Source organism: Penicillium atrosanguineum, assembly GCF_028827265.1.
Source record: "Penicillium atrosanguineum strain IBT 20685 chromosome Unknown utg000001l_segment0_segment0, whole genome shotgun sequence".
NCBI classification, from domain to species: domain Eukaryota; kingdom Fungi; phylum Ascomycota; class Eurotiomycetes; order Eurotiales; family Aspergillaceae; genus Penicillium; species Penicillium atrosanguineum.
In genome coordinates this window covers 2,276,962-2,303,937 of record NW_026623133.1, presented here as the reverse complement: position 1 = coordinate 2,303,937, position 26,976 = coordinate 2,276,962, and the positions used below count along the sequence as shown (strand labels likewise).

Genomic DNA, 26,976 nt, shown 5'->3' with positions numbered 1-26,976 from the left:
AAGAAAGAAACGGTTGCGGTGATAATGGATAATATCTTGAACAAACAGAATATTATTTTGAATGGATTTGGATCAAACCATTAGATTCTCTGGTATAACATCACATCGCTATGCTTTTCACTATCTACTTGTGATACAGTACTAATATGATAATGTATATAGATCCCCACTTCGCTACTAATGCGAACTCTTCACATACATATGTGCAGCATACTCCCAAGGGAGTATCTTACATAGACTGTTTTCCTCGCGTCTCAATGGGCAAGAAGACCATCGCCACAAACGACGCCAGTAGCAATGCACCAGCAACGTAAATCGGGGTGACCGGATCCGTATTAGCATAGATACCAATAATCGGCGCCATAAGACCCGCGATACGGTTCAGACAACTGGCGATACCAGATCCAGTACCACGGTTCGGTGCGGGGAACACCTCGGGCGTGTAGGCGTACAAGACACCGTACATGATCATTTGGAAGAAGGATTCCAGGGCTGAGCAGACAAGCTGGATGTTGGGATCCTTAGAGGCCGTGAAGCAGAAGAGTAGGACACCCGTGATGGCGGTCGATGCGGCCATTGTGCCTTTGCGGCCGATGAAGGGGACGTCGACTAGGTACCAAGCGAGAAGGGGGCCGGGAATACCGCAGACGGCGGTGATGGCGTAGTTGCGGTAGGTCTCGTAGGTTGTGGAGTTTGCGGAGAGATATTGAGGAAGGAAGGCATTGAAGAGGGTGTAGCCCATTCCGATGCAAGTCCAGCAGAACCAGATAAGGATGGCTGGGGTTGTTAGTTTGGAGTGTGGTGGAGGAGGGATGAATACGTACTTGAGATTCCAAGGCGCTTGGTTCTGAATAGCGGCTTGATTTGCTGAACGGAGAATCTCTCAAGTGATCTCTTGACGATTTCGACAGTTGAGAGAGACTGCTTCTTGTTCTCCTCCGGGTAGCCGCCAATCTCGTTCAGAATTTCTTCAGTGAGCCAGGTGGTGGTCCTATTCTTGTAGGCGATGCCCTGTACCGCGGCCACGGCTTCGTCCTGACGACCACGGGACACGAGGAACTTGGGTGACTCGTAAAGAGTGAAGAAGAAGAAGCGGCACAGGAACATGGCAAAGGTAATAGCACCCAGAGTCAGAACAAGGTATCTCCAGCCCCAGTTATCAGCTTTGGTGCAAGTCGCAGCTGTTTCGCACGAGAAGTTGGGAATGTAAGCCCAGGCGAGCATACTGGCAATCAGGGTACCGACAGACCACCAGGTAGCCAATCCACTCAGAATGTTACCCGAGTTAGGAGGAAGACATTCGAGGAAGACAGCGGCATCCACAGGCAAGTTTCCGCCAACACCAAGACCCAAGCAGGCATACAGCGCACAAGTTCCAACCCAGTTCGGACCCCCGCCAGCGGCGAGACCAAAGGTACCACAGATGCAAAGAGTCATATTGAAAGCCGGGCGACGTCCGATGGCATCGGAAGCAATACCCCAGAAGGAAGCACCGATGATCAGACCAACGAAGAGGGAACATGTCGCAAAGCGAGAATCGGTCTCAGACACACCGAATTCAGTGGCCAGAGGTGTCAGAGTGAGTGCAACTCCCTACACAGGATTAGCTGAAGGCTCTGAACCCGCACTGAATTTTGATAAATAATCGTACCTGCAACCACAGACTGTAGTGCGTATGTTAGCAGCGTGCTTTCTCATCAGACTTGGATGATCGGCTTACTTGTCGGCAACCCAACCCATTCCACACAGAACAAACAGTCCCCATTGATAACGACCCATACCAATGTCCTGAATCGCTCTGTTGATGATCTTTGCTTTGCCTAAAAAGCGATTCGAAATTAATTTTCCATGTTCAATCGCTGCATCACGCAAGCCAATCTCAACCCCAAGAGACCAAGCCAGCTGGAATAGAACGTACGATCATAAGCAGTATCATGGCCAGTGGCAGCAATACCCTCCTCAACTTCAGCTCGCAGGGCTTCTAAAGTCAGCGTGGTACCCGAGTGAGCACCACTCACACCCTTTTCCTGAAGGGAGGCACGGTCAGGGCTGCAATCGGATTCATCTTTAGGCCTTTGCGGCGCGGAGCCTTGGGCGAGGGGAACCACGACCTCGGGGAAACCCCGGCGGTCTTTGTTGGCGAAAAGTTCTTTCCAGTTAGGCATTGTGAGCAAATTCTTTAATTTTCTTTTTGTTTTTCAATATTGCAGCAGGGCTTGGTGCGTGGCAGAGTAAGCGGATAGTGCGACTGGGAAGGTGCTACTCTCGGAGTCGAATTATAGGTCTTGCGTTGGGGCTAGGCCTAAGGTTTTTCGGACTGGTTGGTAATATTGACGCGCTGGATAGTTGATGCAGGTGCAGGGGCTGAATCCGGGGTCCGGGGAAGATGCGATGGGGCGACTCGAGGTTGGTGCAGCGGGATAGAAATGCGAGCTATGTGCAGCTACTATCGGAGTATCGAAGCAGACTGTATAGACCAAGTTTCTTTGAAACTATTTTAAATCGATTGAGGCCGTCAGCTGAAATGTTCCGGTGTGCGATTTGGCGTGCTGTAGAGGCGGAAGCAATAGCGAACACAGCGAAGTGGTCTGCTATTTGATGCAGAGAGGTGACGGGGGGAAGACGTCGCCTTTGCAAGGAAGACAGAGGGTGTCAGATTTGTGTGGAACAGGAGGGGAGCCGGGGAAGGTACCAGGTAATAAATATATCAGGCAATGATAATCATAATTCAACAAAAATCATAAAGAAAATTCTTTCGCCCGAAGCCGACGCCCTTACTCCGTACTTAGAGATGAGACCCTCTCGGGATGGTACATGCGACAAATCGGGCCAGTGTTCGGCCAACCACGCCACGTTCATTTGGCCCTATGGGTCAAGCTTCAGCCTCTGTCAACCTCTGTCAGCCTCTGATGTGTTGCACCGACTTCAACTACCCACTTTACCCACTTTGGTTCCCGGTTTGGCAGGACGACGGACATGCTGCCGACTTGCCAAGAATGTTAAGCGAGGATAATATTGTGAACTTGATTTTGAGGATTGTGCACCTACGTTTAGAGCCGGCGATGGTTCTAGGATCATTCTACTTCGTGGTGCACTCTAGAAGTATGACTTAGGAGAAAGTAAAAAGCAGACCCTGAAGAGCATGCATTCGGAGGTCTCCGAGGGTATGTGGAACCATCGGGAAAGGGAAACATCGTGTGATTCCATATTCTTTTGCCAATGTTGGGGTAGCCGGAGCCGGTCCGACCCCAGGGGGTTAATTCATCTCTCATAAAGGGAATCGAACTTGGATGAGACTCGAAAAGACCATCGATCGCCAACTTCGAAATCATCTGACCCATTGTCGCTCTTGAAAAGCCTTAAGCATCTGTATTCGGGGGCAACTGAATGTCATAAATTTGAGTTGCTTGACGCCAATCAAATTTTCGATTTTGCAATTCGATTTGAGCATTCCACACTGCTCTGGGTTCCACTGCAGCCAGATTCCAAGTGGCTCAGGCTCTGTTAGTCGTTGCACAAGACACAAGATACTCTCATACCATCCCGTGCCTCTCTATCACTATCGATTCCATCTCGGGCACTTGTTGATAAATCATGTGGTGTGTGAGCTGAATCGCCAGTGGACACAACATATCTATGGGGGTGCGGAAGGATGTTAGACTTTGCATATGTGGCGCATCTGTGGCGGCTAAGGCGGCGGGATGGTCGCTCACCCAGACACCCGGACCCCGATCGCAGATCAGTCAGTGACTTTCATGTTCTGCATGGTGAAACCGGTTTCTCCGGCTCTTCTATCAGCCTCTACAGCCCACGATTTAAGGCATCAACATGGATACCTTGACTCCCTGTACACACTGTGTGCGTTCAGTATGACGTCATCTATTGCAACCAGCGCCCTGAATATATATAACTTGCCCCATCGCTGCATTCATCCTCCCCCCACCATCAACACAACATCGCTATATTTTGGTACAGCAATCTTGAAAAAATAAACCACAATGAGTACATACAACAATCAAGCGGCGGAGTCAATGCACCCAGTGCCAAACGTCCGTCGCCCTTCTCAAGGGTCTTCAACTGGAGCGCCCGGTTTCCCGACGGGCTTACAGGATACACAATCGCAATATAATCCTGCTATGACCGGGGTGAATCCCTCTACTGGAGCTGGGTATCAGAAGCCCCCTCCGGTCCCAGCGCGACCTTCCAACAGCTATGATCAGGGAGGGTATGATGCACCCACTCAGCAAGCGTACGATGCGCCCACTCAGCATGCGTATAATGCACCCACTCAGCATGCGTACGATGCGCCCACTCAACAAGCGTACGATGCACCCACTCAGCATGCGAGTACCGCACAGCACACCAATTTGGATGATCGGGCGACCGCACATACAGGTACCAAGGTCCCTCCTAGTGAAAGATACGCGCAAAAGGGCGACGATATTGGTCGGAAAGCACAGGGCGTTATGGCTGGTGTGCATGTAAGTTGTCCGGATATATATATATATCTCTGGTCCACTCGAATATGTAGATTGGATCTAACTGTAACAGGGAGCCGGGGAGTCACTACGTGGAGCTTTGACGGGGGCCGTGGATAGGGCATTTGGAACTACGGAAGGTCCGCGGGGTGCAGAGCGCAACGAGGAGATTGCGCGGCGGGGTGAGCGTGAGATCCAAACGGGCGAATTCACCCGTTCTGGAAGGTGATTCGGTCAGATGGAGGGGCAGGGATAGGGATACAGTAGTGTTACGAAATTCATGAGACTTAATGCTTGGCGTTGCTTGATTTGGTTCCGTAATCATCTCATAAATGTGTATGTCAAGAAATCGATCGGGTTGACTTCATAGTCGAATACTTCCACTTGCACGGGAGGCACGTCATCGCCGATCACCCAACTGTAAAGATGGCAGTTGGGGCATTTAATCCCCCACACCCGACCACGGCCATTCGTCGATCTGTTTTGCAAACTAGCGAACCGGGGATAAGTAGAAGAACAGGATTCCTAGTTCCGAACGAGTGCTAAGCATTTGCACGTGGCGACCTTCCATGTCTTTCCGGGCGAGCCGGGCGTGAAGGCTGTGCTGTGGAACCCGTTTTCGGTTCACCTTTATAATGGGTTCATTGCCCGCATTTCATCCAGAATCTGTGTTCAGTTCCTGAGCCTTTCTCGACCCCTTGAACTCTCGAATTGCATACATGGAGCCCGGCTGTCGTCGCCCTTGCACATTATACGACCTCATGCCCTGAACTCGTCCCTTGAACGAACTTAGATCATGGCCTCAATCTCTGCCGACCGTCCTATTACGGCGGGCCCTGCGACCACCGCTGCGAATTCAGATTCCTCCGGTCGCCCACAGAAACCACAGGAATCGTGGACGTCCGATTCCTCGGGGAATGCGGTCGCATCCGAATCACCACTACACTATTCGTCCTTTTCCAGCTCCGACAGCGACGATCCGCTCCATTCTTCCAATGAAGTGGACGAAGACGATGCCAGCGACGTGGTGGGAGTCAGTATTGGGCGCGCCCAGAGCCGCATGAAAGCCCGCGCAACCCCCGCCGAAGAGAAAAATAGAGCGCTAGAATCGAATGGTGGATACTTTTCGGCAATCCCGGATCCTATCAGCGAAGATGGCTTGTTCGTCTCTCAGCTCACGGCTGAACCTGAGCAGGTGGAGCCGAGGGCTTCTCCCCAAGTGCAGACGAAGCATCCTGCCGCGCGCTCATCAGTGGATCACCGCACGCCGCGAGGCCCTCACACTGATCAGCCGGTGGCTAAGGAGACGGGCAGCCATCGGTCGAGTTTCACCCGCTCACTACTCAAGACTTCCTTGCCCAAACGCCCACGTGCTTGGTCAGGGGAGTTGAAGAGGTTCCTGCCTGACTTGGGATCGTTGACCAAGGTACCGTCCCTTTCCTTCCGGGGTAATGCGCAGAACCGGGCACGCAGTCAGACAACGGAGGGCTCGAGTAAACGGATACCAGGCCAAGAAACCAGAGCATGTTCGCTAGACCGGAGAAAGCCACCCTCCCCGCAAGCAACAACCAATGCCAGCCCTTATGAAGACGAAGATGATGCGCGATCCATTTCAGAGCTACAGCCGCTCGATGGCAGCTCGGCTGTAAAACATTCATACTCCAGGCGGCCCAGTGCGACACCAAAGCGACCAGCGAGCCTGCGGCGATCTTCTTCCGATCAATCATTGTATTTGCGGGCATCCTCGACTGCCTCGTCGTTAGAACAGCGACCGCTATATACGAATGTCCATTCACAGGTCAACAGCCGCTTCAAGGCGATCAAAGACAGCTTGCAGGATTCCAGTAGCCGGCTCCTTAGCATGCCCAGTCTGCACTTGCAAGATATTCGCGGCGATTGGGCCAACCGGCCCTTCTTCAACGAGAACGGCTTCATTTCGAACAGTTCAGGCGAAAAGGGCGTCAATGGACACACAACTGCACCCCCACCTCCACCTCCCCGAAACCATCCTCAATCGACGCATCCAATTCTGGAAGAAGCCATGGGAGATCTTGTAGGCGATGTCGTGATTCTAGGAGGTTACCGAGGCTCGATTCTGCGGTCTGCTAAGCCGCCACACCGACAGCTTTGGGTGCCGATGAAGGTTGGACTGAACCTGCGAAAGGTGGATCTGGAAGTCGGTTTGACTCGAGAGGACGAAGAGCGCATGGAGGAGACCATCATCCCCTCTGGCGTACTGTCCCACGTTGGTCCCGTGGATGTTTGTCGCAGGTTGATGAAGCGGCTGCGCAAGTGCGACAATGCCATCCGCGGCGACATGCGCGTCTGGGACTACGGATACGACTGGCGTCTCAGCCCTGACCTGTTATCCAAACAGCTTATCGAGTTCCTGGAACGCTTACCATGCAACCGGGGCTCGTCAGATGGCAAACTCCCAAGCCGGCGCGGTGCGACGGTCATCGCTCACAGTTTAGGCGGACTCATTACTCGGCACGCTGTGAATCAGCGACCTGATCTCTTCGCGGGCGTCGTGTATGCGGGAGTACCGCAGCACTGCGTCAACATCCTCGGTCCGCTCCGCAACGGCGATGACGTCCTACTCAGTTCGCGGGTTCTAACCGCACAAGTCAACTTCACCTTCCGAACGAGCTTTGCCCTACTCCCCGAAGACGGCCACTGCTTCATCGACAAACAGTCCAAGGAAGAATTCCGTGTGGACTTCTTCGACCCCAAGATGTGGGAGGAGCACCGCCTCTCCCCCTGCTGTGGCCCCGCCCTCCCTCCAGCAGGGAGCCGAGGCTTCAAAGATTTCGCCAACATCAGCAAGCGTTTCTCACTCGGTGCTCGCGACGAATTGAACCTCAACGAGCTAGACCTCAACGATACAAACACTAGCACAGAAGACGATAACCCCCATCGCATCGGCCACCTCCCTCATTCCTCCACCGCTCCAGCCAACACAGCCTTCTCATCATCCGATAAAGTTGGCGATAAAGTCGGCGATAAAGTGGACAAAGCCCAAGACAAAGCCAGCGAAGCCATCCCCAGCGTCGACGGCCTCGTCGGCCCAAACCCGAACCCACGCGGCAGCGCAGGCGCGAGCAAAGCCTCAACAACCTGTACAATCCCCCACGCTGTAGCAATGGAGTACCTCCAACGTACCCTGGCGGAAATCAAGCGCTTCAAGTACGAGACGGAATTCCAACCCTCTCACCAAATGGAGAACCAGTACCCGCCTGCCGCCGTGCTCTACGGCAAGAGCGTGCCGACGGTATACGGTGCGCGTGTCACCTCGCGCGAGGCGATCAAGCGTACGGATTGCTACGATGATCTTGCTTTTGCGGCGGGTGATGGTGTTTGTCTTGCTTCGGCGGCTATGTTGCCTCCTGGGTATCGGATTATCAAGCACGGTCTCGTGAAGAGTGATCGTGGACATGTTGGATTGCTTGGTGATCTTGAAGGTGTGGGACAGTGTTTGCGGGCTATTATTCGGGGTCGGAAAGAGGGTGTTGGGTTGGGGAATTCGAAGTGATTCCCTGGTGATCGGAAATCTTCAGGTTGCATCTCCATCTCCATCTCCATCTGCATCTGCATCTTGCCTTTTATTTTGTTTTTGTTTTTTGTTTTTTAATGATACCACTGTTATGCGTCATGATCATGTCTCAAGGTGGTTGAACGGGGTTTGTTGAGTGATGAATGTTTGTTTCAGTACATGTGTACTATACTCGTGACCATGACAGAATTATATATAGAAAAGACATATAGAACATGGATCGAACTTGGAAGTGTACAAAAACAGAACATTGAATCCTTTTCAAACTCGCTATACAACCCAAATGCTCTATATAGGTACTCGATTCCACCACTTTTGTCTTCAAAGAACCTCAAAATTCTCAGAACAGAAAACCCAAAGAAATCATATATCAAATCATGAAAGAAAGCTTGCTATTAAAAGGGACCATCAACTTCAATCTTAATCCGTGCGCGAGTTGGCAATGTTCAGAACCAAGATATCCGTAGCCCCGACCTTAATCAGCTCATCCATAACAGTTGCAACGCGCTTCTTCTCTACCATCGAGCTGACAGCAACCCAGTTCTCCTCCTCGAGCGCGGTGATGGTAGGCGCCCGTTTTCCGGGTGTGATCTTGGATGCGACAGCCAACTCGGAACGAGGGATGTTGTACTGGCACAACACGAAGCGCTGCGCGGTAATGACACCGCGGATGCGCGCGGCGATCAGGTCCAGGAGCTCACTCTTTGAGTTGCGGGACTTGACGAGCACGGCGGTGCTCTCGACGACGGTGTCGATAGCTTTGAGGCCAGCAGCTTTCATAGTCTCGCCAGATTCTAAGCGCAAGTCAGCCTCAATCATAAATTGGCTACTAAAGGTTTGTCACATACCAACAAGATCGACAATGCCATCGGCAACGCCAAGCGCACAGGCAGCCTCAACACTTCCGCCAACATACTTGATCTTAGTCTGAAGCTTCTCGCCGGGCTGAGCGCCCTCCAGACCACGGAAGAAAGCGTCCGTCAGCGCAGTGAAGCTGGTCACAACATTGCGACCAACAAGCTGCTTGGCCTCGGTGATATCGCCCTTCTGGGGGACCTGCACCTGCAGCTTGCAACCGCCGAAACCGAGATCGAGAATCTCTTCCACGCCGGAGATTTCGCCCTTGGCCAGGGTGGCGTCGTGCTCAGCGACCTGGTCGCGGCCGGTGATACCGATGTCAACGCGGCCTTCGCCGACGAAGGTGGGGATGTCGGCCGCTGGGAGGAAGATGAGTGCGATGGGCAGGTTCTTGACCAGAGCGATGTCAAGGCGAGTCTCGCGACGGAACTGGACATCGGAACCGGAGAGGAGGTCAAGGGTTGCTTGTTGGAGCCGGCCCTCTGAGATGGGTGTTAGTTGATGATCTTTGATTTGTCATGAGTCATTGGAGGTGGAAAAGGACTTGCTTTTGGGCACGGCGAAGAGGAGTCTTCCTTCCAAGCTGAAAGGAATGTGGTGTTAGTTGTGTTGTTGTATATGGTGCTTCAATTGAGGGTTGCGGTGACTCACTGATTAACGAGATCCATGACGATAGATCGCGACGCGGGGCAGGCGGATGTGTTCTAGGGGAGGGACCGTCAATGCCAACAAAGACTTGATGGATGAGGATATGGAGTCAATTGCAAGAGACTAGCACTATATCTCGAGACAATTGAAGCTGCGCAAAGGGGGATGTCGGGCAGAGAGCTCTTTGCGGCAGAAATTGGAGGGGCAGCGATCGGTGTACTTGCGAACGTCCCGACGTCGGCGGGGACCAGCGGACCAAGGTAGCCCGGTGTACTCGGCAATTGGTATTGGAGAGCTGGACCACGTGGATATAGACATGATGGTCATTGACTATGAATTATCTATGAATTGAGTTATTCTATGCGATTTTACTCCGACGATAGTCGATGTTCTACTGTATTGTGCAGGGCCGCACGGTTGCACCGAAAGTGAAAAAGGGAAAACTATTGACGCCTGAAATATAAGGTGTCTATGGAGATCCACTGAGTCAGCAATAATGCCTGACGGCTCAGGTGTCAGAAGCCCTGAGCCCTCGCGTAATTTGGAACCCACACAAGGCAAAATCATCTTCACATCCGCCTCTTCCTCTAGTCCACCCAAACTCTCACCACCCTCGTCGTCCGAGCTCAACGCCCTCTCCTTCAAGATGGATTCCAGCAAGACCCCCGTCAAGCTCGTCAAGGTGACCCGTGTCCTCGGCCGCACCGGTACGTGCCCTTCCTGAACCGCTGCACAAAATTCAAATTCGAGATCTCGAAATCCGCGGGGACCACGTCCACATCCCTCCCACGCCTGCCGCGAGAAATAAAGAATGAACCTGCGAAACTGCCAAGCTCCGAATACTAATCTGTGTTTTTTTTTCGTCTTCAGGTTCCCGTGGTGGTGTCACCCAGGTCCGCGTCGAGTTCATGGACGACACCTCCCGCTCCATCATCCGTAACGTTAAGGGCCCGGGTACGTGAAATTCGATCTATTCTATTCCCGAGGGGAAGAGTTCCCAGGCAAGAGGAGGAAGTCGCAAGAAAAGGACACATGGAAGAAATCATGGGAGCTGGGGAATCCTTGAACAACGGAAATGGGTCCTCCTGAACCACACCGCTAACGCAATTCTCGCCTACAGTCCGCGTTGACGACATTCTTTGCCTGCTCGAGTCCGAGCGTGAGGCTCGCCGTCTCCGTTAAAATCCCAAAACGACAATTCAACTCGCGCCATGTCTTTCGTCTCTCTCTTTCTCTCGCATATCCCTCACGTTCGGTTTTTCTTGATCGTTCTTCGGCCAAAAATGTGTCCCCGCTTTTCTTTCTTGCCGTACCTCTGACTCCCCGACTCTCCAACCTCGTCCGCCGCGCCGTCCATTTCATGCACCTCTCGATTTGAGGCAGTTTCCGAGTTTCGAATGGTGGATGGATATGGAGGAAGGATTCTTGGGTCTTCTCCCCAAGGGTCCGAGAAGTCGATCATTGGTTTAATCGAACGGGAGAGAGAGATGGAGAGAAACGAGGTTGCGCGATGGCTGGCTTGTGTATTTGTGGGATTGGTCTGGTCTGGTTTGGTCTGGTGTTTTAACTACATACACACGTCCATTTTTGGCGTGCTTGCATGGGCTCAATGCGACAAACGAGGTTGTGATGTGCTTTTTCTTTCTCCATTCTTCTGGGTTCTCTAGACAAATATGGGACGCCGAGACTTGAGCCAGGTCTGACCGACAAAAAAAAGAACAATGGGAATCCAAAAAAAAATTTGAAACTTCCGGTTCTGCGAGGTCGAGAGACTGAGGCGGTCGTAGCTCTTATGTATGGCTGTATAGTTGTGAATTACTCGGTTCACTCGGTAATATGTTCCCGCGGGTATCTACACTCGAGGCCGTAGCCACATCATCTCGTGTTCAGCCACAGCCTTCATCTTTGCCCGAAAGTTAATCTCGAGCTTCGTATTCTCGACGTGGGGTAGCTTGAACTTCTCTCGGTCTCAAATATTTGAACACCGAAGACAATAGTACCCGTGTGATAACAAACTGTAGGCAAAATGGAGCCTCTCAAGGCAGAGGTAGGTTCAAAGGCCTCAACTTCCACCACGATCCTTGTCATAGCTCTAACCGATCCCCAGAAAAGAAAAAAGGCCGCCACCGCAGAAGAGTACCGTGAAGCCCGAGCCCAACTCCTCAAGCAAGAAAAGGAAGCAACCCGCCTTCTCCAGGAGCTAGCAGCAACTCGCCGCAAACTCCCAATGGTCCAAGTACCCAACCCAGGACGCTTCAAGTTCGACACCCCAGCAGGACAAAAGACCCTCCTTGATCTCTTCAACAACCGCAAACAACTGATCATCTACCACTTCATGCTCGGCCCTGGAGAAACCCATGTCTGTTTGGGGTGTTCGCTCTGCATGGACCACATTCCTGACCTTCGACACTTGGAAAGCAGAGACACGTCCTTCGTCGCGGTAGGAACCGCGCCAGTGGACGAGCTCACTGCGTATGCAAAGAAGATGGATTGGAAGTTTCCTTTCTTCAGTTCTGCTCCGACACATGCTGCCTGGGCTGAGGCCGAGAAAGAAGGTGAGGTTGTTACCTGGAAGCCGGGTAATGGGTACTTTGGACTTTGCTGTTTCCTAAGGGATGGCGAGGATGTGTTTCATACTTATGATACCTCTGATCGCGGCCTTGAGGTTATTCTTTCGACGTATCATTTGCTCGATATGACGGCGTTGGGAAGGCAGGAGGTTGGGAATGGTATGAATGATTTCCGGCGGCATTATGAGTATTGAGTAATTGCTTTGTTGATGTCTTTGAGGTGTGGATTGGGAAGTGGTGCTTCAAAAGTATTGTCAGCATATATCAGAACAGTTCAGTATCCATTCTTTCGCCTGTCGGGTCTGTCTCTCGTGTTCTCTTGTCCCTTATTAGCATGAAGATGGACTTCAGGATCTGATCAAGAAGCAGGTTTAGACCTACCTGTGATCCAATATGTTAGTCCTGCGGCCTCGGGCAGCAATGGTTTTATACAGATAATTCTGAAGTGTTTCCAAAAGGTTTCTTGCGCAGTACGACTCCTTTCCAAGTTGTATTCACCTATCGTATCTGCCAGATTTGTAGTTGCCACAGCTTGGAGTATGCAGCCGGACCAGGAATATAATGCAAAGGACTCGAAATGGGCACCGGTGACTTGTATCCCCAGGCCTGTTCAAAGCCATTCAAAAGGATACCCAAGATTAGGAACGAAAGAAGTTTTAGAAAGAGCTGCAAAACCATCAAGTGCGTAGACCGATCAAGATTACCTTCAAAGTCGGGCCATTATATTACATGAGCATGTCTTCCAATGTCGCCTTCGCGCCAGGCTAATCTTGAATGTTTTTAACGTGTAATTTACCCACATCCTGAGATTGATCTACGCTTCAAGGTGACCTCCTAGTTTAGATGCTCTGTTACTGTACATTCCAGATGATGCTAATATGCTATGCTTTTGAAGAGACGGCCACAGAAGGGCAGATGCAACTTAACAAACCGATGACTCAAGGACAACCTAGACTACAACTGCTCAGCACTAGCAAGCAACCGATCAAACAGATCCTCCTTATGTGAACCACTCTCAACAATTTTCCCCACAGCCCCAACAACAGCAGCCAACCTCTTTCTCTTAATAGTCTCCTCGAGTTCCGCACTCTTCGTCCTGGCAAGGTCAATCACCGACGTAGGCAAATTCGCCAACCGCGCAACATTCAACCCATAACTCCGATGCGCAACGCCTTCGCCGACCTCATAGAGGAAAGTGATATTATCGTCCTTGCCAGACTCCGTAAATTGCATATGCACATTCTGTAGCTCAGCCTGTGGGAATGACTGCACCATTCGGGAAAGATGCTGGTAATGCGTGATGAACAGTGTCAGCGATCGAATAGAGCGGACCATATGGTCTAGTACAGCCTGAGCGATGGCAACACCATCATGAGTGGATGTCCCACGGCCCAGTTCGTCGAGAATGACGAGGGATCGCGGGGTTGCTTGTTTGAGGATATCTGCTGTTTCAGAGAGTTCGACCATGAATGTCGACTCGCCTGCGAGCATGTTATCGAAAGCGCCCATGCGTGTGAATACCGCGTCGAGAAGGCCCAGACGGGCTGATTCGGCAGGGACGTAGGAGCCAATTTGGCCCATGATTGCGATTAGCGCGACTTGGCGGACGTAGCTGGATTTGCCGCCCATGTTCGGGCCCGTTACGAGGAGGGCTCGCGTGCCGTCTTGGTCGAGTTTTGTGTCGTTGGGGACGTAGGTATCTGTCAAGAGGCGCTCGACCATTGGATGGCGGCCTTGGGACACGTGGAGACAGGCGTCTTCGGTGTATTCGGGTTTGACATAGCCGGGTTGTTGAGCGATGACGGATAGGGAGACGAGGCAGTCGAGGGTTGCAAGGGATTGGACGCAGTCTCGGAAGGATTGGTATTGTTGGGCGATTTCTGCTAGGAGGGCCGCAAAGGCTTTGTCGCAGGCTGCAGCGAGCGCTTCCTTGTATTGGTCTCGTTGGCGGATGAGTTGGATTACCTCTGGTGTGTGGAAGCGGGAAACCTTCTTTGTGCCGCTGACTTTGACCCATGAGGCGGGCACCTTTTTGATCGCGAGTGAGTTGTTCTCGATCTCGATCAGGTACTCGATGCCGGAAACCGTAGTGTAATCGACTTTCTTCCGGCCCAATTTCTCCTCGGCGACCTTGAGATGGGCCTGTAGCTCATGTTCGATACTGGCGATGCCCAGCTTCTGTTCGCCAACCTCGTCGGTTTCCTCTTCTTCTCGGAAGAAGGCGTATTTGTCATCTTTTTTGGCTGCGTACATATTTATTTTGTCCAAGAACCGGGTTACTTCCTCTTGGATGGTTGGCAGAGCAGCAACGGCCTCACTAAGAAGTGTTGACTCGAATCCCGTGTCCGCCGGAGACTTGATATCTGAGAATGCCATGGCGATCGTCTGCATGGTCTGCAAGACTGTAAGAAGCTCCGGTCGAGTGCACTGCCCGAATATTAGCACTCGAAGACACCAGTTAAAAAGTGACCACCTACCTTGCCGTAGTAAATACGAATCAGACTCTTCTCCAAATCACTCTTAATCTTGTTCAACAAGCCCTTGACTCTCTCCACGGGGACAGCCTTCGAAGAATTCGTCAACTCCTCCACAGCACTGGTCCTCTCCTCCAGCCGCTTCTTGTCAAGCAGAGGCCTTCCAACCCACCTCCGCAACAACCTCTGCCCGAACCGCGTCTGCGTCCGATCCAAAGTCCAAAAAAGACTTCCCTTCGCCGAATGGTCAGTCTGATTCTGATAGATCTCCAGACTAACAAGCGTATTGCCATTCAGCAACATATGAGACCTCGCAGAGAACGGCTGGAAGTACTTCGTCAAGTCAAAGACATGCTCGAGTCCATACTCAGTCATATGCTCGATCATAGAAGACAAGCAGATTGTAACATGCTCCGGCAACTCGAGAACATTCTTCAACAACTGCGCAGCATGCACATCCTCATCTGTCCGAGTAGCTTTCATCTTGCCAGCATAGAAACTCGAAACATGGCTATGCGCTTCAGCAGCAGCAGTTTTCTTCTTCTCAGCTCTTTCCAACCTCACCGCATCTCCAAAAACATTCATCTTACTACCAGATAAATGCCGAACAAGCTTTTCACTAGCCTTGGACATCTCCCCAACAATCAAAATCTCACAAGGCGCAATATGCAAAAGCCGAGTCTCGATCTCACTTCGCATGAACCCATCTTCGAAATCATCGTAGATCACATCGCCCGTGTTAGGCTGCACGGCGACAAACCCGACATGCACTCGTTCATCATTACCCCATCCTTTGGCATTCGACTCCGTGATGCAGAGCATATACCCCGTAGCAGGCGAAACATTTCCAGCCGCCGGAGCCGGACCCTCGAGGCCCTCGATATCGTCGATGTATGTACCTTTCGTGTACAAGTTCGTTAACTTGCGAACGAACGGCGCATTGCGATTATCACCCGCGGCCTTGAGGGCAGCGGTTTCGATCTGGCGTACCACGCCGACTTTATGGCCTGCTGTAATAAGACGCTTAACGTGGACGTGCAGCCGATGCACAGGGATACTTGCGGAAGCGAATCGATCGATGTGGGCTTCCGATGGATCTATAGAAAGTCGTTAGCCTCAACTTCCTGCTCACTCTAGAACCAAGTAACATACGTTCATCGAACCTGAATTTTCCCGGAATACACACAATCCCCAACTCCTTCGCAGCAATCCTTGCATCCTCTCCAAAGAATCGGAACTTATACCCAACCTCAATGACAAGTACCGTACCCATATGTTTCCGCTTGATTTCAATTACCTGCTTCTCCATCGGAGTCAGCTTGTTACCGCCCTTCTTGGCACCCTTGCCCTTAGTCGGGGGCGGGGGAGCCTCGTCTTCATCCTCGCCGTCTTCAGCCTCAGCGGCAGCGGCAACATCACTGGCTGCCCTGCGGCCGATTCCGATTAGACAGTCTGCGCCGCCAAGCTTGCGGACGAATTTTAGGTGGAGTTTTTCTCTTTCTTGCTTTCGCTGGGTGTCGGCCTGGTCATTCTCGGGTGTGGCTATGGCGGGTGAAGTTTGGAATTTGAAAATGTCGGTGCGTTGGCTGCTGTTTGGCTGGGAGGGTGGGTTTGGAGGTAATTCGGGGGCCTGTTTCAATTGTTTCGGTTCTGCTGGTGTAGATCCGTTTGTTCTGGCACGCTTTGTAGGTCGTACGATGACTTCGTCCTCGTCTTCGGCTTCGGGCTCTGGTTCGGGTGCTGCCTGATTCGGTTCATTGTCCTCCACAGGCGACGCGGGCCGTTTCTTAGATAAACGCTCTTGGATAGCTGCTGAGTCGTTTGAGGTACTGGTCTGCGAGGAGGGCTTTTGAGAGAAGAAGCTGGAGATGGTCGCTTGCTTGCGCTTCAAAGACGGAGACGGTGCGGAGGGTGATTGGGAGGAATTGGGTGCCATGGTGAAAAGTGGCACTGGCTAGTCGTGTAAATGGAGTTGTTGATGAAATATTCAAAGTGCGTCACACAGAGCAGTGATGCCCTTGTCGTGTCCTCTTCAATACTTGTCCGGAGCTCGACGCGTGAAACGCGTGGCGGCGTTAATTGGTGCTGACTCAGCTCTTATCTGACTGGCGTTAGCCGTCACTATATCTATATAGTTGTGATAGATCATACGAAGTACGAAGGAAAGTCATCAGGGAATTTATTGATAGGGCTATCATGATAATCAAAAAAGCATTCCGTCATCCACCTTGAAGAGAGATAAAAATCAATGCCAATACAAAAGCTCCCCGCTTCAGGAAACAACCACAATAATGTGAGCAATCATCATGTGAAAGGATAGGGGAGCTTAGTCTCTGCTCACACCACGGTATTTCATATGAACAAACCTCCTTCCAAGAAAATCTGTCAAGGAACATGGATATCAGCGCATCTGGACGGGCGATATAGTCTAGTCGGCATTGCCAATCAGGTACAGCTCGGCGAGTTCTTGGGAGTCCACTTGAGAAACAGTCGCCTCAGAAGATGCAGAGCGTGTGACCGTGGCCCAGCCAGTGTTACCCACCGACATATTCACCTCAAATGGGTTGTCATCGTCGTAGAAGTCCATCTGGGTGGACGGGGCTAGCAGAGGGTTGGAGCAAAACCCAAAGCCTGCATGGCCATTGTTACTTGCAAGGTCAGTAGCTTGAGGCTGGCCGAGGAAATACCGGGGGTACAAAGCGTCGTTAGAATTACATCTCTTCAAAAAAGGGGAGTGGTTCCAAGAGGGAAAATCGATGAAGCCCTGGGGATTCAGGATGGGCTCCATGTTCTCTTTGTCCATAGAGGACTGATCAGTCTGGTGGGCGTGGTTGTCAGCGGCTGCTTTGCTTTTAAAAATAAGTCGTGCCGGAGTCAGTGTGCCCAATGGATCCTGTGGGGCTGCTTGTTGATCTGGGAAGTTCTGCTTGTCTTGGTCATCGTCGGCGAAAACAGCGAAGCCTTTGTGAGGTCGCTTTCCAAATGCCTTCGTAGAAAGAGCAAAATCATCATCCTCCGGTGTGAAGGATTGTCCGATACTTTGTAGGCGAGCAAACTGGGAAGATGAAAGGCTATCATCATGCCACTCATCATCAGCCTCATTCATTTGAGGGGTCTTCTTCGCTCGCTTGCGGTCCTGAGCACGGGGAAGATTAGGGTCCGTTGGACGAAGAGGACGAAGAGCGGTCGTTCGGGTACGTATCTTGGGCCGAGGCTGACGACGCTTGGGGACTGGAGTTTCACCCTTCAGGGGACTGTCGTCGTCGACATTGCCCGAAATCACACGCTGTTTCTTCAAAGTTCCAGTGGGAGAGAAGATGAGCTCTGTGGGCTCCACCTGGGAGGATGTCCATTCCATCGTCTTCAGCACTTTACCGTCTTTCTTCTGGTTCCGCTTGCGCCGCATCAGCTCCGTGGCCGAATCAAATATGTCCATTCCCGGCCACAGCACACCCTTGAGTCTCGACATCTCATCAGCCCGTTCCTTGTCAGCTTCGACATTGTCCAAGCTCACGCCGTGGCTTCTGGCATCGCCAAATTCATTCGAAGCTTTGCTGCCCACTCTCCAAGGTACGTCACTGTGTCGAAATCTAATGTGTGGGGCTATTGGCGTCACCGGCAAGGTCGCAGTATGGATTCCTTCGTCAACGCTGAATGAAGCACATCCATACCACTCATCTCCTTTTGCAGCGCCCACAGTCCCAGATGAGCCAGCATCAAGGGCTACACTTGAAACCACAAGAGTATCAGTTGCCACATCTGCGGCTGGGGTGTACCAGGATGAGACAGAAGAATTTTGACTGTCGAGTTCGAGTTTCACGTTGCCGTAATCGTCAACTAGACGTGGGTCCAGAAAGTCAGGAAGCAACGGACGTGCATGAGGGCTGTGATGGATAGGCTCGGTGGGGTGGGATGTTCTCGGGGGAGTTCGTTGGTTGGTAGTAGTTAGCTTGGGTGTGTTTTGGGCTGCGGACTTCCGCTTCTTCCTTCTGTCTTCCTTGGAGGTGCTCCGATCGGAGAGCAGTTGAGCAAGGTTGTTTATGTTGAACCAATGGTCATATTGCACGAGTAACTCAACAGCGTCATCCTCTTGGTGGCTGCGGACTTGAAGCTTGAAGTAGTAAGACAGATGTGCCTTAGAGGAGACATGGGTCAACAGATGAGATGTGTCGCTAAAACAGGGCCGCCCGGAACAGATGATACATTGGAGCATAGAAGGCTCCATCGCACCAACAGGGAGAACCGGTTGACCCGATCCGGGGGAAAGCAAATGCAAAGCCAAGCAAAAGAAACTCCCAGCCAAAGGCTGATAGACCAAAATGTCGAAGGAGCGATGAGGGTCGTAGTAGGTCGGAAGGTTAGAAGAGTAGGCGGAAATTGGAATTGGAGAGGAAGGGGAAAAGAAGGGACCAAACAGTGTAAAGTTTTGTTGTGAACTAGGGCACGTCCAAATGGAAGGAACATTGGGAAGTGGATGTGAAAGTGGAAGTATACTACGGCAGGAGCAGTCACAATGTATGTCATTGAATGTGAATTTGGTATCACTAAGAGAGAAATGTGCCACGATGTCTTAACAGCCTTCAGGCAATTGTGGGAGGGTATGAAGCGGAATAAGTCAAAGTGGACAACTGCTCTCCTCCTGCCTTGTATCCCCTGATCCATGGAAAAAAGAACCAAGGGTTATTAGATGGCAGGAGGGTTCATGGTACTCGTGTTGAGTGATTGCTTTACTTCCCAAGACAGCGAGCTGTCACAAATTTGGGCATACAACTGCAGCTGATTAGCGGATGATTGGGTCGAAATGTTGAAGTCACGTACTAGACAGGATCTACTTCTTGCAGTCCTTCAAACCCTAGAAGGCTCAAGCCTGCTAGACCGAAGTGGGTGTGGTACACATCAACCATGTTCCCAGGACGGTCTGCAAAGCCACCAGCTTCAGGATCCTATTTGGAGTTAGTGGCAGGAAACATAGAGTCACAGGGAATGTGCTTACTTGGCACTGCAGAACAAAGGAAGCAAGCTTCTTGCCATCAATCCAGTGAAGTCGGTCGATCATCGCCAGAGCCGAGCCAACCCACCAGGTGTAGCATGCGTCGACCAGTTTCTCTGGACGACCATTGAAGCCGCCATTGTCAACTTGACGTTCGCTGAGCCAGGCGCCCAAGCGGTCCTTGTTGACCAAGTCCAGGCGTCCGGCAATGGTCAAAGCTCCGACACAAGTGAACACTTGGCCTGCATGAGACTCAGCACCGGGGCAGATGCCATAGCCTCCATCGAAGTTCTCACAACTTTGAACATAAGTGACCGCTTTGGGAACGTCAACTAGGTCTAACAGGCCTAGTAAAGATAGTGCGTTGAGAGCTCCATACAGGAATCGGGTGTCTGTCTCGCCCCATGGGTCTCCCATGAAGGAACCATCTTCCCGGTTCTGCAAGCTGGCAATGAAAGCTCCAACTTTTTGCTTGCCCCCAAGGCCTCTCTTTTCCAGCTCATCGACCGCGTCTACAGTAGCCAGGATCTGGACTGCAGAGACAGTGTAGAGCATGTGTGCATCATGCCCAGGGGCAGCGCCAAAGCCTCCATTGTCCCGCTGGCAGGAAAGCACAAAGTCAATCGTTTCATTCCGGGGCAGAGCATCGGGATGGCCCAGAAGATACAGGGCCGTCAGCCCCCAGTAGACACCATTGAGCCGCAAGTGCTCCGTAAGCCAATACTCCAGCTCATCTTTCCGCTATTGTCACCGTCAATGAAACTGCCCTACCGTCCTAGAGTACCACAGTGAGAAAGAAGCACGCACAGTGTCTAGGTTTTTGATGTAAGCCACATGCTTAAGGGTGTGCAGAGCTTGGTCGGTGCCTCCGGCCCTGCCGGGACCAGATACCAGGGACATTGTTCTGGCTTATCCGCCCCCTTTGGAAAGCCAGGGTGGTGATTGGGCGGGTTAGTAGCTCCAGGAGAAAGCTTGTCTCGGAGCGGGAACAGAACTAGGGTGGATTGAGGGGGAATTCAGATCATGCTGTCATTGAGCAAGGATGGGCGGGCCAGAAGGGCAGAGCCGCGGGTTTACTGCCGCGAAGCGACTTTGTGGCTGAATCGTGAACGCCAGAAGTGGGATCGCGCCGTTTTGACTGTGTGACCACGTGATCTGCTGAGTCATGATGCCAAATGCTGATGCCTCAGGTGTGGGGCCCGTGCGCAGAGCAGGCTCGGGCGCTAGTCTCACATTATCCATGCCATGTTTCAGACCGGTGGAGGAGGGGTGGATGCATGACAGGAACAATGGAACACAAAGATTGGAATAGAAAAGTATGGAGCCTGGCTATGCCCTGTCCTTGGCGAATCTATTTCTGTGAACTACCCTGCCGAGGATATAGTTCTACAGGACGAGGTATCACAGTTATTGAAATTGGGATATACCTCAGACATGTCAGAGTCTGACCGCTACAAATATGCATCCAGATAAGCACGTGACTTTGTATCTCTGCACAGACACGTCCTGCACCCTTTCATTTCCATCCTATCTCAAAGGAATGAAAAGGATTGGTGGAAGTGGATTGCTTAGGGTCGGAGCAGGATCAAGCCAAATATCTCACATGGGCGTGTACTAGATATGTAGCCTTGTCCTTTCCGTTAATACAGCGGAAATTACTGGAGAGGATAAATATAGTTCACGGAGAACTGGGCGCCTTTGGGTCCATCGTACACCGTATTCGGACGGAAGCGAAAATGTGAGAAAATCATCGTGTTTCTAAAATCAGCAGACCCCACTTGCAGGATGAGGGCCGTGTGTGAGCCATTGAACGGAGAGGGGCAGTCAGATATCTATCAGTGGGCTAAGCCCGAAACCGGGACTAATTCAGGGAGCAAGAGGAAAGCGTAGTGGGGGATGGGTCCGTTTGCAAGCGCCCGGGACACGTCGTGTCTGACGCGGTATTTTGTTGGTGTTCCTTTACCCCTGACTAGCTTAGATAGGATCCTAGCCTGGCATGGATTCGGTACATGCACAAAGTGAGAAGATGGACGTCATCATATCACATAGGAAGATTTTGAGTGCTCGGGTACCTTGACCATAGAATGTAGCTTGGTACCTCAAATGGCAAATGCCTTGATCCGCGACAGGGAGAACCGCGGATGGCCCCAGGCACAGTGGGGATGGACACTCGGATTTGCCAGTTTTTTTCTCTCGACTCCACCTGGTACATGGCAGATTGTCCAATCAATCCCCACTACCGCTGTAACGTAAGAGGCCGCACATCATCCCGCCCGTGGCTCTAACTGCCAGACCCAGTGGCTCTGCTTAATGCGGTGGGGATAGTCCTCCGGAAGGCGACTATGATGGTGTGGTACTTCCTAGGGGTAACCTAGCTGTATCCTAGGATAGACCTAGGACCATCATCTGGGAGCTCATAGCTGTAGGCCGTGTAGATCCAAGTCATCCGAGGTGACACTGCAAACAATCACGAAATGTACTCGAGGTAGCAGGATTAACGAGCTAGTAAGTGATGTTCGCCCACAGTCACCCTATTTGGACAAGCGACGACCCTTGGAACGGAGTGGCATCCCATCTGGGAATTGGATATTGAATACAATCAGAGTACTTTATGCTATAGTTATAGGCAATGAAATTAATAAAGTGGAATCCCCCACCGAGCTGTCTCTTCCCCGTGGATCGTCCGAATGATAAACGAGGGCTTGGCTCACCTTGCATAATCTCAGGGCTCTCAGGAATGCATCTCCCACCCTCTTCCCTCTACATTCTACGAGCCTGACGACCCTTTTTCTGCTTCTGCTTTGCGCATCTCCCGGAGAGGTTAGCGCATGACTTTACTTTGGGACTGTCCCAGCTAACGTACCCGCTACGCTTGCGCTAAGTCCATTCGGGGGCTTGGGCATCTTCTTTCTGAAAGTGGTCCCTACTTTTTTCCCCTTTGACGTGAGCTTGTGTTGATCTTTGCGCTCTCTTTCCACACGTTCTGCGTGTCTGCTTAAATCAGCCGAATCTGTTGATCACTCGAGTCGGCGAAAAAGAGGGGGCACAACGACTGGCTCCTTGTCAACAATCACCCCTCGATCGGCCTGGGGCTCACAACTCGCTCGGAAAACGTTGTGGCGGCATAATATGAGGGGACGCCTGGTGAGTGACTTCTTTCAACTCCTCTTGAGGCGCCCGGGAATGCGGTCATTGTCTCCGGGTCTCGGTATCTGGTCTTGTTGATAAAGAACATGGCCGCTTTGAACTCCGTTGGCCCCCCCCCCCCTGCATCTGTCTTCGTGACATGCGACCTGGTCTTTTTTAGACGCTTCTTCGCTGTGGAGATCTGGTTTGACTGACTATGTAACGGTGTTCACCAGATTCCATTTCGATAGCATCCTCCAAAACAAACTGCCCCAACAACGGTCCCCTACCTCGACCAGAGTCCATACACTTCGGGCTGAACAACAACCCTCGGCTGAAGTGAGCAACTTGGAGAGCCTCGATCAGGTATATTTCAGCCGCAGCCCTGTTCGCCTGGGTAAAAGACCGTCGCTGACATGATCCTGTTTACAGCCGGACAAACCCGCATTTCAACTGCCGCGCGTGGCACATTAAGCCTGTGACGCCTTTGTTCCGATTCTCTTACACAATTGAAGGTCTTTGCCTTCATTGCCGCCGAAAATGCCCTCCCGAAATTCTGGAGTACCCAACTTGGACCTCAAGGCCCTAAAAACCGACCACACCGATGGCAAACTCTCATCTCCTCTTACGCCTGGTGGCCAGAGCTCCGACGGGCTTAGCCCCTTGACACCGAAGTCGCCAAAGTCCGGTTCGAGTTCGCCCTTCTTCAAGGGGGCGACCATTCGTCCGGTCACGCAAGACTCGAGCTCGAAGGCGACGAGTCCTACAATTCCAACTTCGCCCGGCAACCTGAACGCCGAGACTGCACCCGAACCCTCTACACCCGGTTTTACTGCTATCCCCCAGTATTTTCCTTCTCCAAAAGACTCGCACAAACACTCCCGCGATGCCTCGAAGTCGTTTTTCGGTACCTTGAAAGCGCCGAAATCTTCACATAAAACACAGCGCTCGGATAGCTCCGAGAACTCCACAGAACCGCCAAAGAGCCGAGGTAGCTCGAGGGACCGCAAATCATCAATGACCAAGTTGACCGAGTCAACACCAGACTTGCCAGGGACAATCGCGCGGGCAGCAGAGAACGAGAAGAGTGAGGCTTCTTCTACCGATAAGCGCACGCAGCAGCCAGTACCGAGGAAGACGGCCACTGATTTGGATCCCATGCAAAAGAAGACCAAACCGCGGTTTGCAAACCTCTTAACGCGATCTCGATCTATTCGGGTTGACGACTCCTCTGTAAACAGAGCCGCCGGTCGACGACCGTCAACGGGCTTGGCCAAGTTGGAGGAGTTCAACCAGGGCGAATCGCAGTCGCAGAGGCCTCACCGCACGGCTACAGCCAACACTTCCACTACTTCAACGGTTAAGCCGACGTCTACTGCCAAGCCTACTTCCTCTGCCAAGGCACCTGCAATGACATCGACCACAACAACCACACGTAACGAGCGCCCGCCTACGCAAGGAGGCCTACAGCCGCCCCCTCATCGCCCAGCGGATGGCGCTTCTCTTCGAAAGGAGAGGAGCTACGGTGGCTCCATGGTCACGTCAGGCTCTTTGAGCCAGGTTTCTGGCGCGTCGGCCGCTATCTTCAACAATCTTAAGCAGTCGTCCAATGGTGCTGCAGATCGTCTTGGCAAAGCTGGCAAGGGATTTTTTAGCAAGATCACTCGTAGTGGCAGCACCAACGAGCGGGAGCTCATCAATGATGATTCATACGTTTGCTCTGTGATCAATCTTCCTCTTATTGATCAAGCAAGAAAGACACGTATTTGCAAGAAATTGGAAGATTGCAGGGACAAAACAGAGTTTTGGATGCCTGCTCTCCCATATCGTTCTATTGATTATCTCAACTTCAAGGGCTGCGAGGAAGAGGGTCTTTATCGAGTACCAGGCAGTGGCCGCGAGGTCAAGCACTGGCAAAGGCGATTTGATTCAGAATTGGACATTGACCTCTTTGAAGTGCCTGACCTCTACGACATCAACACGATTGGGTCCTTGTTCAAGGCTTGGCTTCGTGAACTTCCCGACGAACTCTTCCCCAAGGCGACACAAGACAGGATCGCCCAACAGTGCGAGGGTGCCACTACTGCCCCGCAATTACTCAAGGACGAACTCTCCAAACTCCCTCCCTACAACTATTACCTCCTCTTCGCCATCACCTGCCACCTCAACCTTCTACACTCGTATGTTGATCAAAACAAGATGGACTACCGCAACCTGTGCATATGTTTCCAGCCCTGTATGAAGATTGATGCATTCTGCTTCCAATTCCTGGTCTGCGACTGGAAGAACTGTTGGCAGGGTTGCTGGACTGAGAAGGAGTATGTCCAGAAGGAGATGGAAATGGACGAGCTGGAGAAGAGGGCCGCAGAAGAGAAGGAAGCTACCAGGGCTAAGCCTGAGCCACCCCGTTCTGCTCCAACCGCCGTTAGCCACGAGCGAGCCGTCTCGTCCGGTTCCAGCTCTAGCGAAAAGGCTAACAGCTCTAGCGAAAAATCAAAGGAGCAACCTCCTCGACCAGAAACATCTCGAGGCCGAAAGCCCAAGCCGAAGAACATAGAGGTTGGCCATTCAGGCCATACCAGAAGCATATCCCAACTTCCCGAGCTTGGCCCACCACTTTCACCCATCAAGATCTAGAGTCTGTTCTCATCTCATTTCATGCAATATTTTTCTTGATCTGGGCTCTTCTTCTTAGCATCTATGCGACTCATATATTCACGTTGCGCTGAGTCTTTCATCGGCTGGACCGATCTATCTCCGTCTCAGGCTAGAATTATAGAGCCAATCCACGATATACGAAGTGGTCTCGGCTTTCCTGCATCTTCCCGGGTATTTGACACCCAACCCAACCCAGCCTATTTGGTCTGCACCAGCATTGTCAGAGTGCTTGTCCGACGTCTCCGGTACCCATCATTGCCACTTACATTCTCACGTTTGTATATGTTGTCCTTTCCGTACACTCTGACCCGGCGAATGGCGGTCTCATTCTCTTGTCATATTTCCTTGTCACGCGACTCTCATTCGGCAACGCAATGGCCAGTCTGTTTCATGCTCTGCTTCTTCGGATTCCCCTCTGTGGCTTTACTTGATATCTTTGTTTTACACATTGCGACTGGTTCCTGTTTTCTTTCTGTTTGGCGTTCTCATTAAGATCTGTACAATAGCGGCCATGGGAGGGCATTTCTTTTTTTTCAGCTTAATGAAACCAATTTGGTATGCTCGATTTTGATTCTCTACATAGTAAACCAGTTCGGAAGGTATCAATACCATGAAGTAGATATCGAAGTAGAAGAAAAAGTGTGTGGGTGTTAGATGGAATAGGATATAAACAATGCTTTTTAATCTAGTCATATGTCGACCGTCATGAGTTTAAAGGCAAAAACCCTCGACTCCAAACCCCAACGCCGAGAACAAAGACACTTCTCAAAATGTACAGTAGTCCCTTTAAACCATTACCACTATTTCTTTCCCGTCTTCGCACGAGTCGCATTCGACCGCTCCTTACGCTCATTGCGCTTGATTCTCTCCTTCCGCTCGGTACGACCCATTCCACGGATCGAGCCACCCTTAGTAGCAGCCTCCTCCTCCTTCTTCCATTTGCTCTCATCAACCTCCACAAGCCACTGGTTGTCGTCATCCTTGTTCTTGCCTTTGTATCCCCACTTGGGAACCCACTCGCCAGATGCCTCGTCGTAAACGAGCTTCTTGCGGCGCTCCTTGTCCGCCAGGGTGGCGCCGGGCTTGGTGCTGAACTTGCCGATACCCTTCTTACGAGCGAACAGCTCCCACTTAGTCGGGGGCTTGGGTGTAGGCAGGGGCTTGAACCGGGGAAGGTCGGTGTTCGGGGCCGGCAGGCTGAGAAGGACACCATTCTGCGCGGACGAGGTGATGTTGCATGTTGTGAGCAGTTGGTTCAAGAGGCACTGGGCGCCATCACGAGCGGTGGCTTGGAGGGAACTGTTCAGCTCGCCGGCCGTGATCTCCAGAGGATTTGGGTCGTTGACTGTCAGGTGGCCCAGATTGAAGGTGTAGGGGGTGGGCTTGGAGACGGTGATAGGACTAGAGGTTCTGTTAGTCTCGTGCACTGTTTGGCTGGACGATGGAAAAATATATTTCGTACAGTCTCTCGGGCTTGTCAGCGGCGTCAACGCCGTTGGACATATCGACGTCAGTCATTATGAAAATTTCTTCTGAAAATACTCAGAAAGAAATAGAACAGAATGCTGGTGCAAAACAGCAAGATTGAGAGATATTGAGCTCGGCAAGAAAAAATGTTGGC

The 26,976-nt window shown here is 51.7% G+C and overlaps 11 protein-coding genes across 11 annotated transcripts; 5 read left to right on the top strand and 6 right to left on the bottom strand.

The window, feature by feature from the left end:
• Positions 1-229: 229 nt before the first annotated feature.
• Positions 230-2,165, bottom strand: N7443_000891 (uncharacterized protein; the record flags this gene model as incomplete). Its single annotated transcript, XM_056880947.1, has 5 exons — positions 230-777; positions 825-1,593; positions 1,652-1,664; positions 1,721-1,820; positions 1,919-2,165. 5 exons carry the CDS (start codon positions 2,163-2,165, stop codon positions 230-232), a joined length of 1,677 nt encoding a protein of 558 aa, XP_056746185.1.
• A 1,833-nt stretch (positions 2,166-3,998) lies between these two features.
• On the top strand, positions 3,999-4,707 carry dprC (the record flags this gene model as incomplete). The annotated part of the gene is made up of 2 exons (XM_056880946.1): positions 3,999-4,481; positions 4,552-4,707. 2 exons carry the CDS (start codon positions 3,999-4,001, stop codon positions 4,705-4,707), a joined length of 639 nt encoding a protein of 212 aa, XP_056746184.1.
• Positions 4,708-5,274: 567 nt separating this feature from the next.
• On the top strand, positions 5,275-8,010 carry N7443_000889 (uncharacterized protein; the record flags this gene model as incomplete). Its single annotated transcript, XM_056880945.1, has 1 exon — positions 5,275-8,010. The coding sequence occupies one exon, from the start codon at positions 5,275-5,277 to the stop codon at positions 8,008-8,010; it is 2,736 nt and encodes a 911-aa protein (XP_056746183.1).
• Positions 8,011-8,451: 441 nt separating this feature from the next.
• On the bottom strand, positions 8,452-9,557 carry N7443_000888 (ATP phosphoribosyltransferase; the record flags this gene model as incomplete). The annotated part of the gene is made up of 4 exons (XM_056880944.1): positions 8,452-8,825; positions 8,880-9,371; positions 9,438-9,472; positions 9,541-9,557. 4 exons carry the CDS (start codon positions 9,555-9,557, stop codon positions 8,452-8,454), a joined length of 918 nt encoding a protein of 305 aa, XP_056746182.1.
• A 476-nt stretch (positions 9,558-10,033) lies between these two features.
• Positions 10,034-10,719, top strand: N7443_000887 (40S ribosomal eS28 domain-containing protein; the record flags this gene model as incomplete). The annotated part of the gene is made up of 3 exons (XM_056880943.1): positions 10,034-10,244; positions 10,408-10,491; positions 10,658-10,719. 3 exons carry the CDS (start codon positions 10,034-10,036, stop codon positions 10,717-10,719), a joined length of 357 nt encoding a protein of 118 aa, XP_056746181.1.
• Positions 10,720-11,563: 844 nt separating this feature from the next.
• On the top strand, positions 11,564-12,301 carry N7443_000886 (DUF899 domain-containing protein; the record flags this gene model as incomplete). Its single annotated transcript, XM_056880942.1, has 1 exon — positions 11,564-12,301. The coding sequence occupies one exon, from the start codon at positions 11,564-11,566 to the stop codon at positions 12,299-12,301; it is 738 nt and encodes a 245-aa protein (XP_056746180.1).
• A 760-nt stretch (positions 12,302-13,061) lies between these two features.
• msh3 (mismatch repair protein MSH3) lies at positions 13,062-16,517 on the bottom strand (the record flags this gene model as incomplete). Its single annotated transcript, XM_056880941.1, has 3 exons — positions 13,062-14,534; positions 14,585-15,678; positions 15,734-16,517. 3 exons carry the CDS (start codon positions 16,515-16,517, stop codon positions 13,062-13,064), a joined length of 3,351 nt encoding a protein of 1,116 aa, XP_056746179.1.
• A 492-nt stretch (positions 16,518-17,009) lies between these two features.
• On the bottom strand, positions 17,010-18,806 carry N7443_000884 (uncharacterized protein; the record flags this gene model as incomplete). The annotated part of the gene is made up of 1 exon (XM_056880940.1): positions 17,010-18,806. The coding sequence occupies one exon, from the start codon at positions 18,804-18,806 to the stop codon at positions 17,010-17,012; it is 1,797 nt and encodes a 598-aa protein (XP_056746178.1).
• Positions 18,807-19,451: 645 nt separating this feature from the next.
• N7443_000883 (Rab geranylgeranyltransferase subunit beta BET2) lies at positions 19,452-20,471 on the bottom strand (the record flags this gene model as incomplete). The annotated part of the gene is made up of 2 exons (XM_056880939.1): positions 19,452-20,312; positions 20,379-20,471. 2 exons carry the CDS (start codon positions 20,469-20,471, stop codon positions 19,452-19,454), a joined length of 954 nt encoding a protein of 317 aa, XP_056746177.1.
• Positions 20,472-23,237: 2,766 nt separating this feature from the next.
• Positions 23,238-25,334, top strand: N7443_000882 (uncharacterized protein; the record flags this gene model as incomplete). The annotated part of the gene is made up of 1 exon (XM_056880938.1): positions 23,238-25,334. One exon carries the CDS (start codon positions 23,238-23,240, stop codon positions 25,332-25,334), a length of 2,097 nt encoding a protein of 698 aa, XP_056746176.1.
• An 821-nt stretch (positions 25,335-26,155) lies between these two features.
• On the bottom strand, positions 26,156-26,873 carry N7443_000881 (ribosome biogenesis protein RRS1; the record flags this gene model as incomplete). The annotated part of the gene is made up of 2 exons (XM_056880937.1): positions 26,156-26,756; positions 26,818-26,873. The coding sequence occupies 2 exons, from the start codon at positions 26,871-26,873 to the stop codon at positions 26,156-26,158; spliced, it is 657 nt and encodes a 218-aa protein (XP_056746175.1).
• Positions 26,874-26,976: the final 103 nt, after the last annotated feature.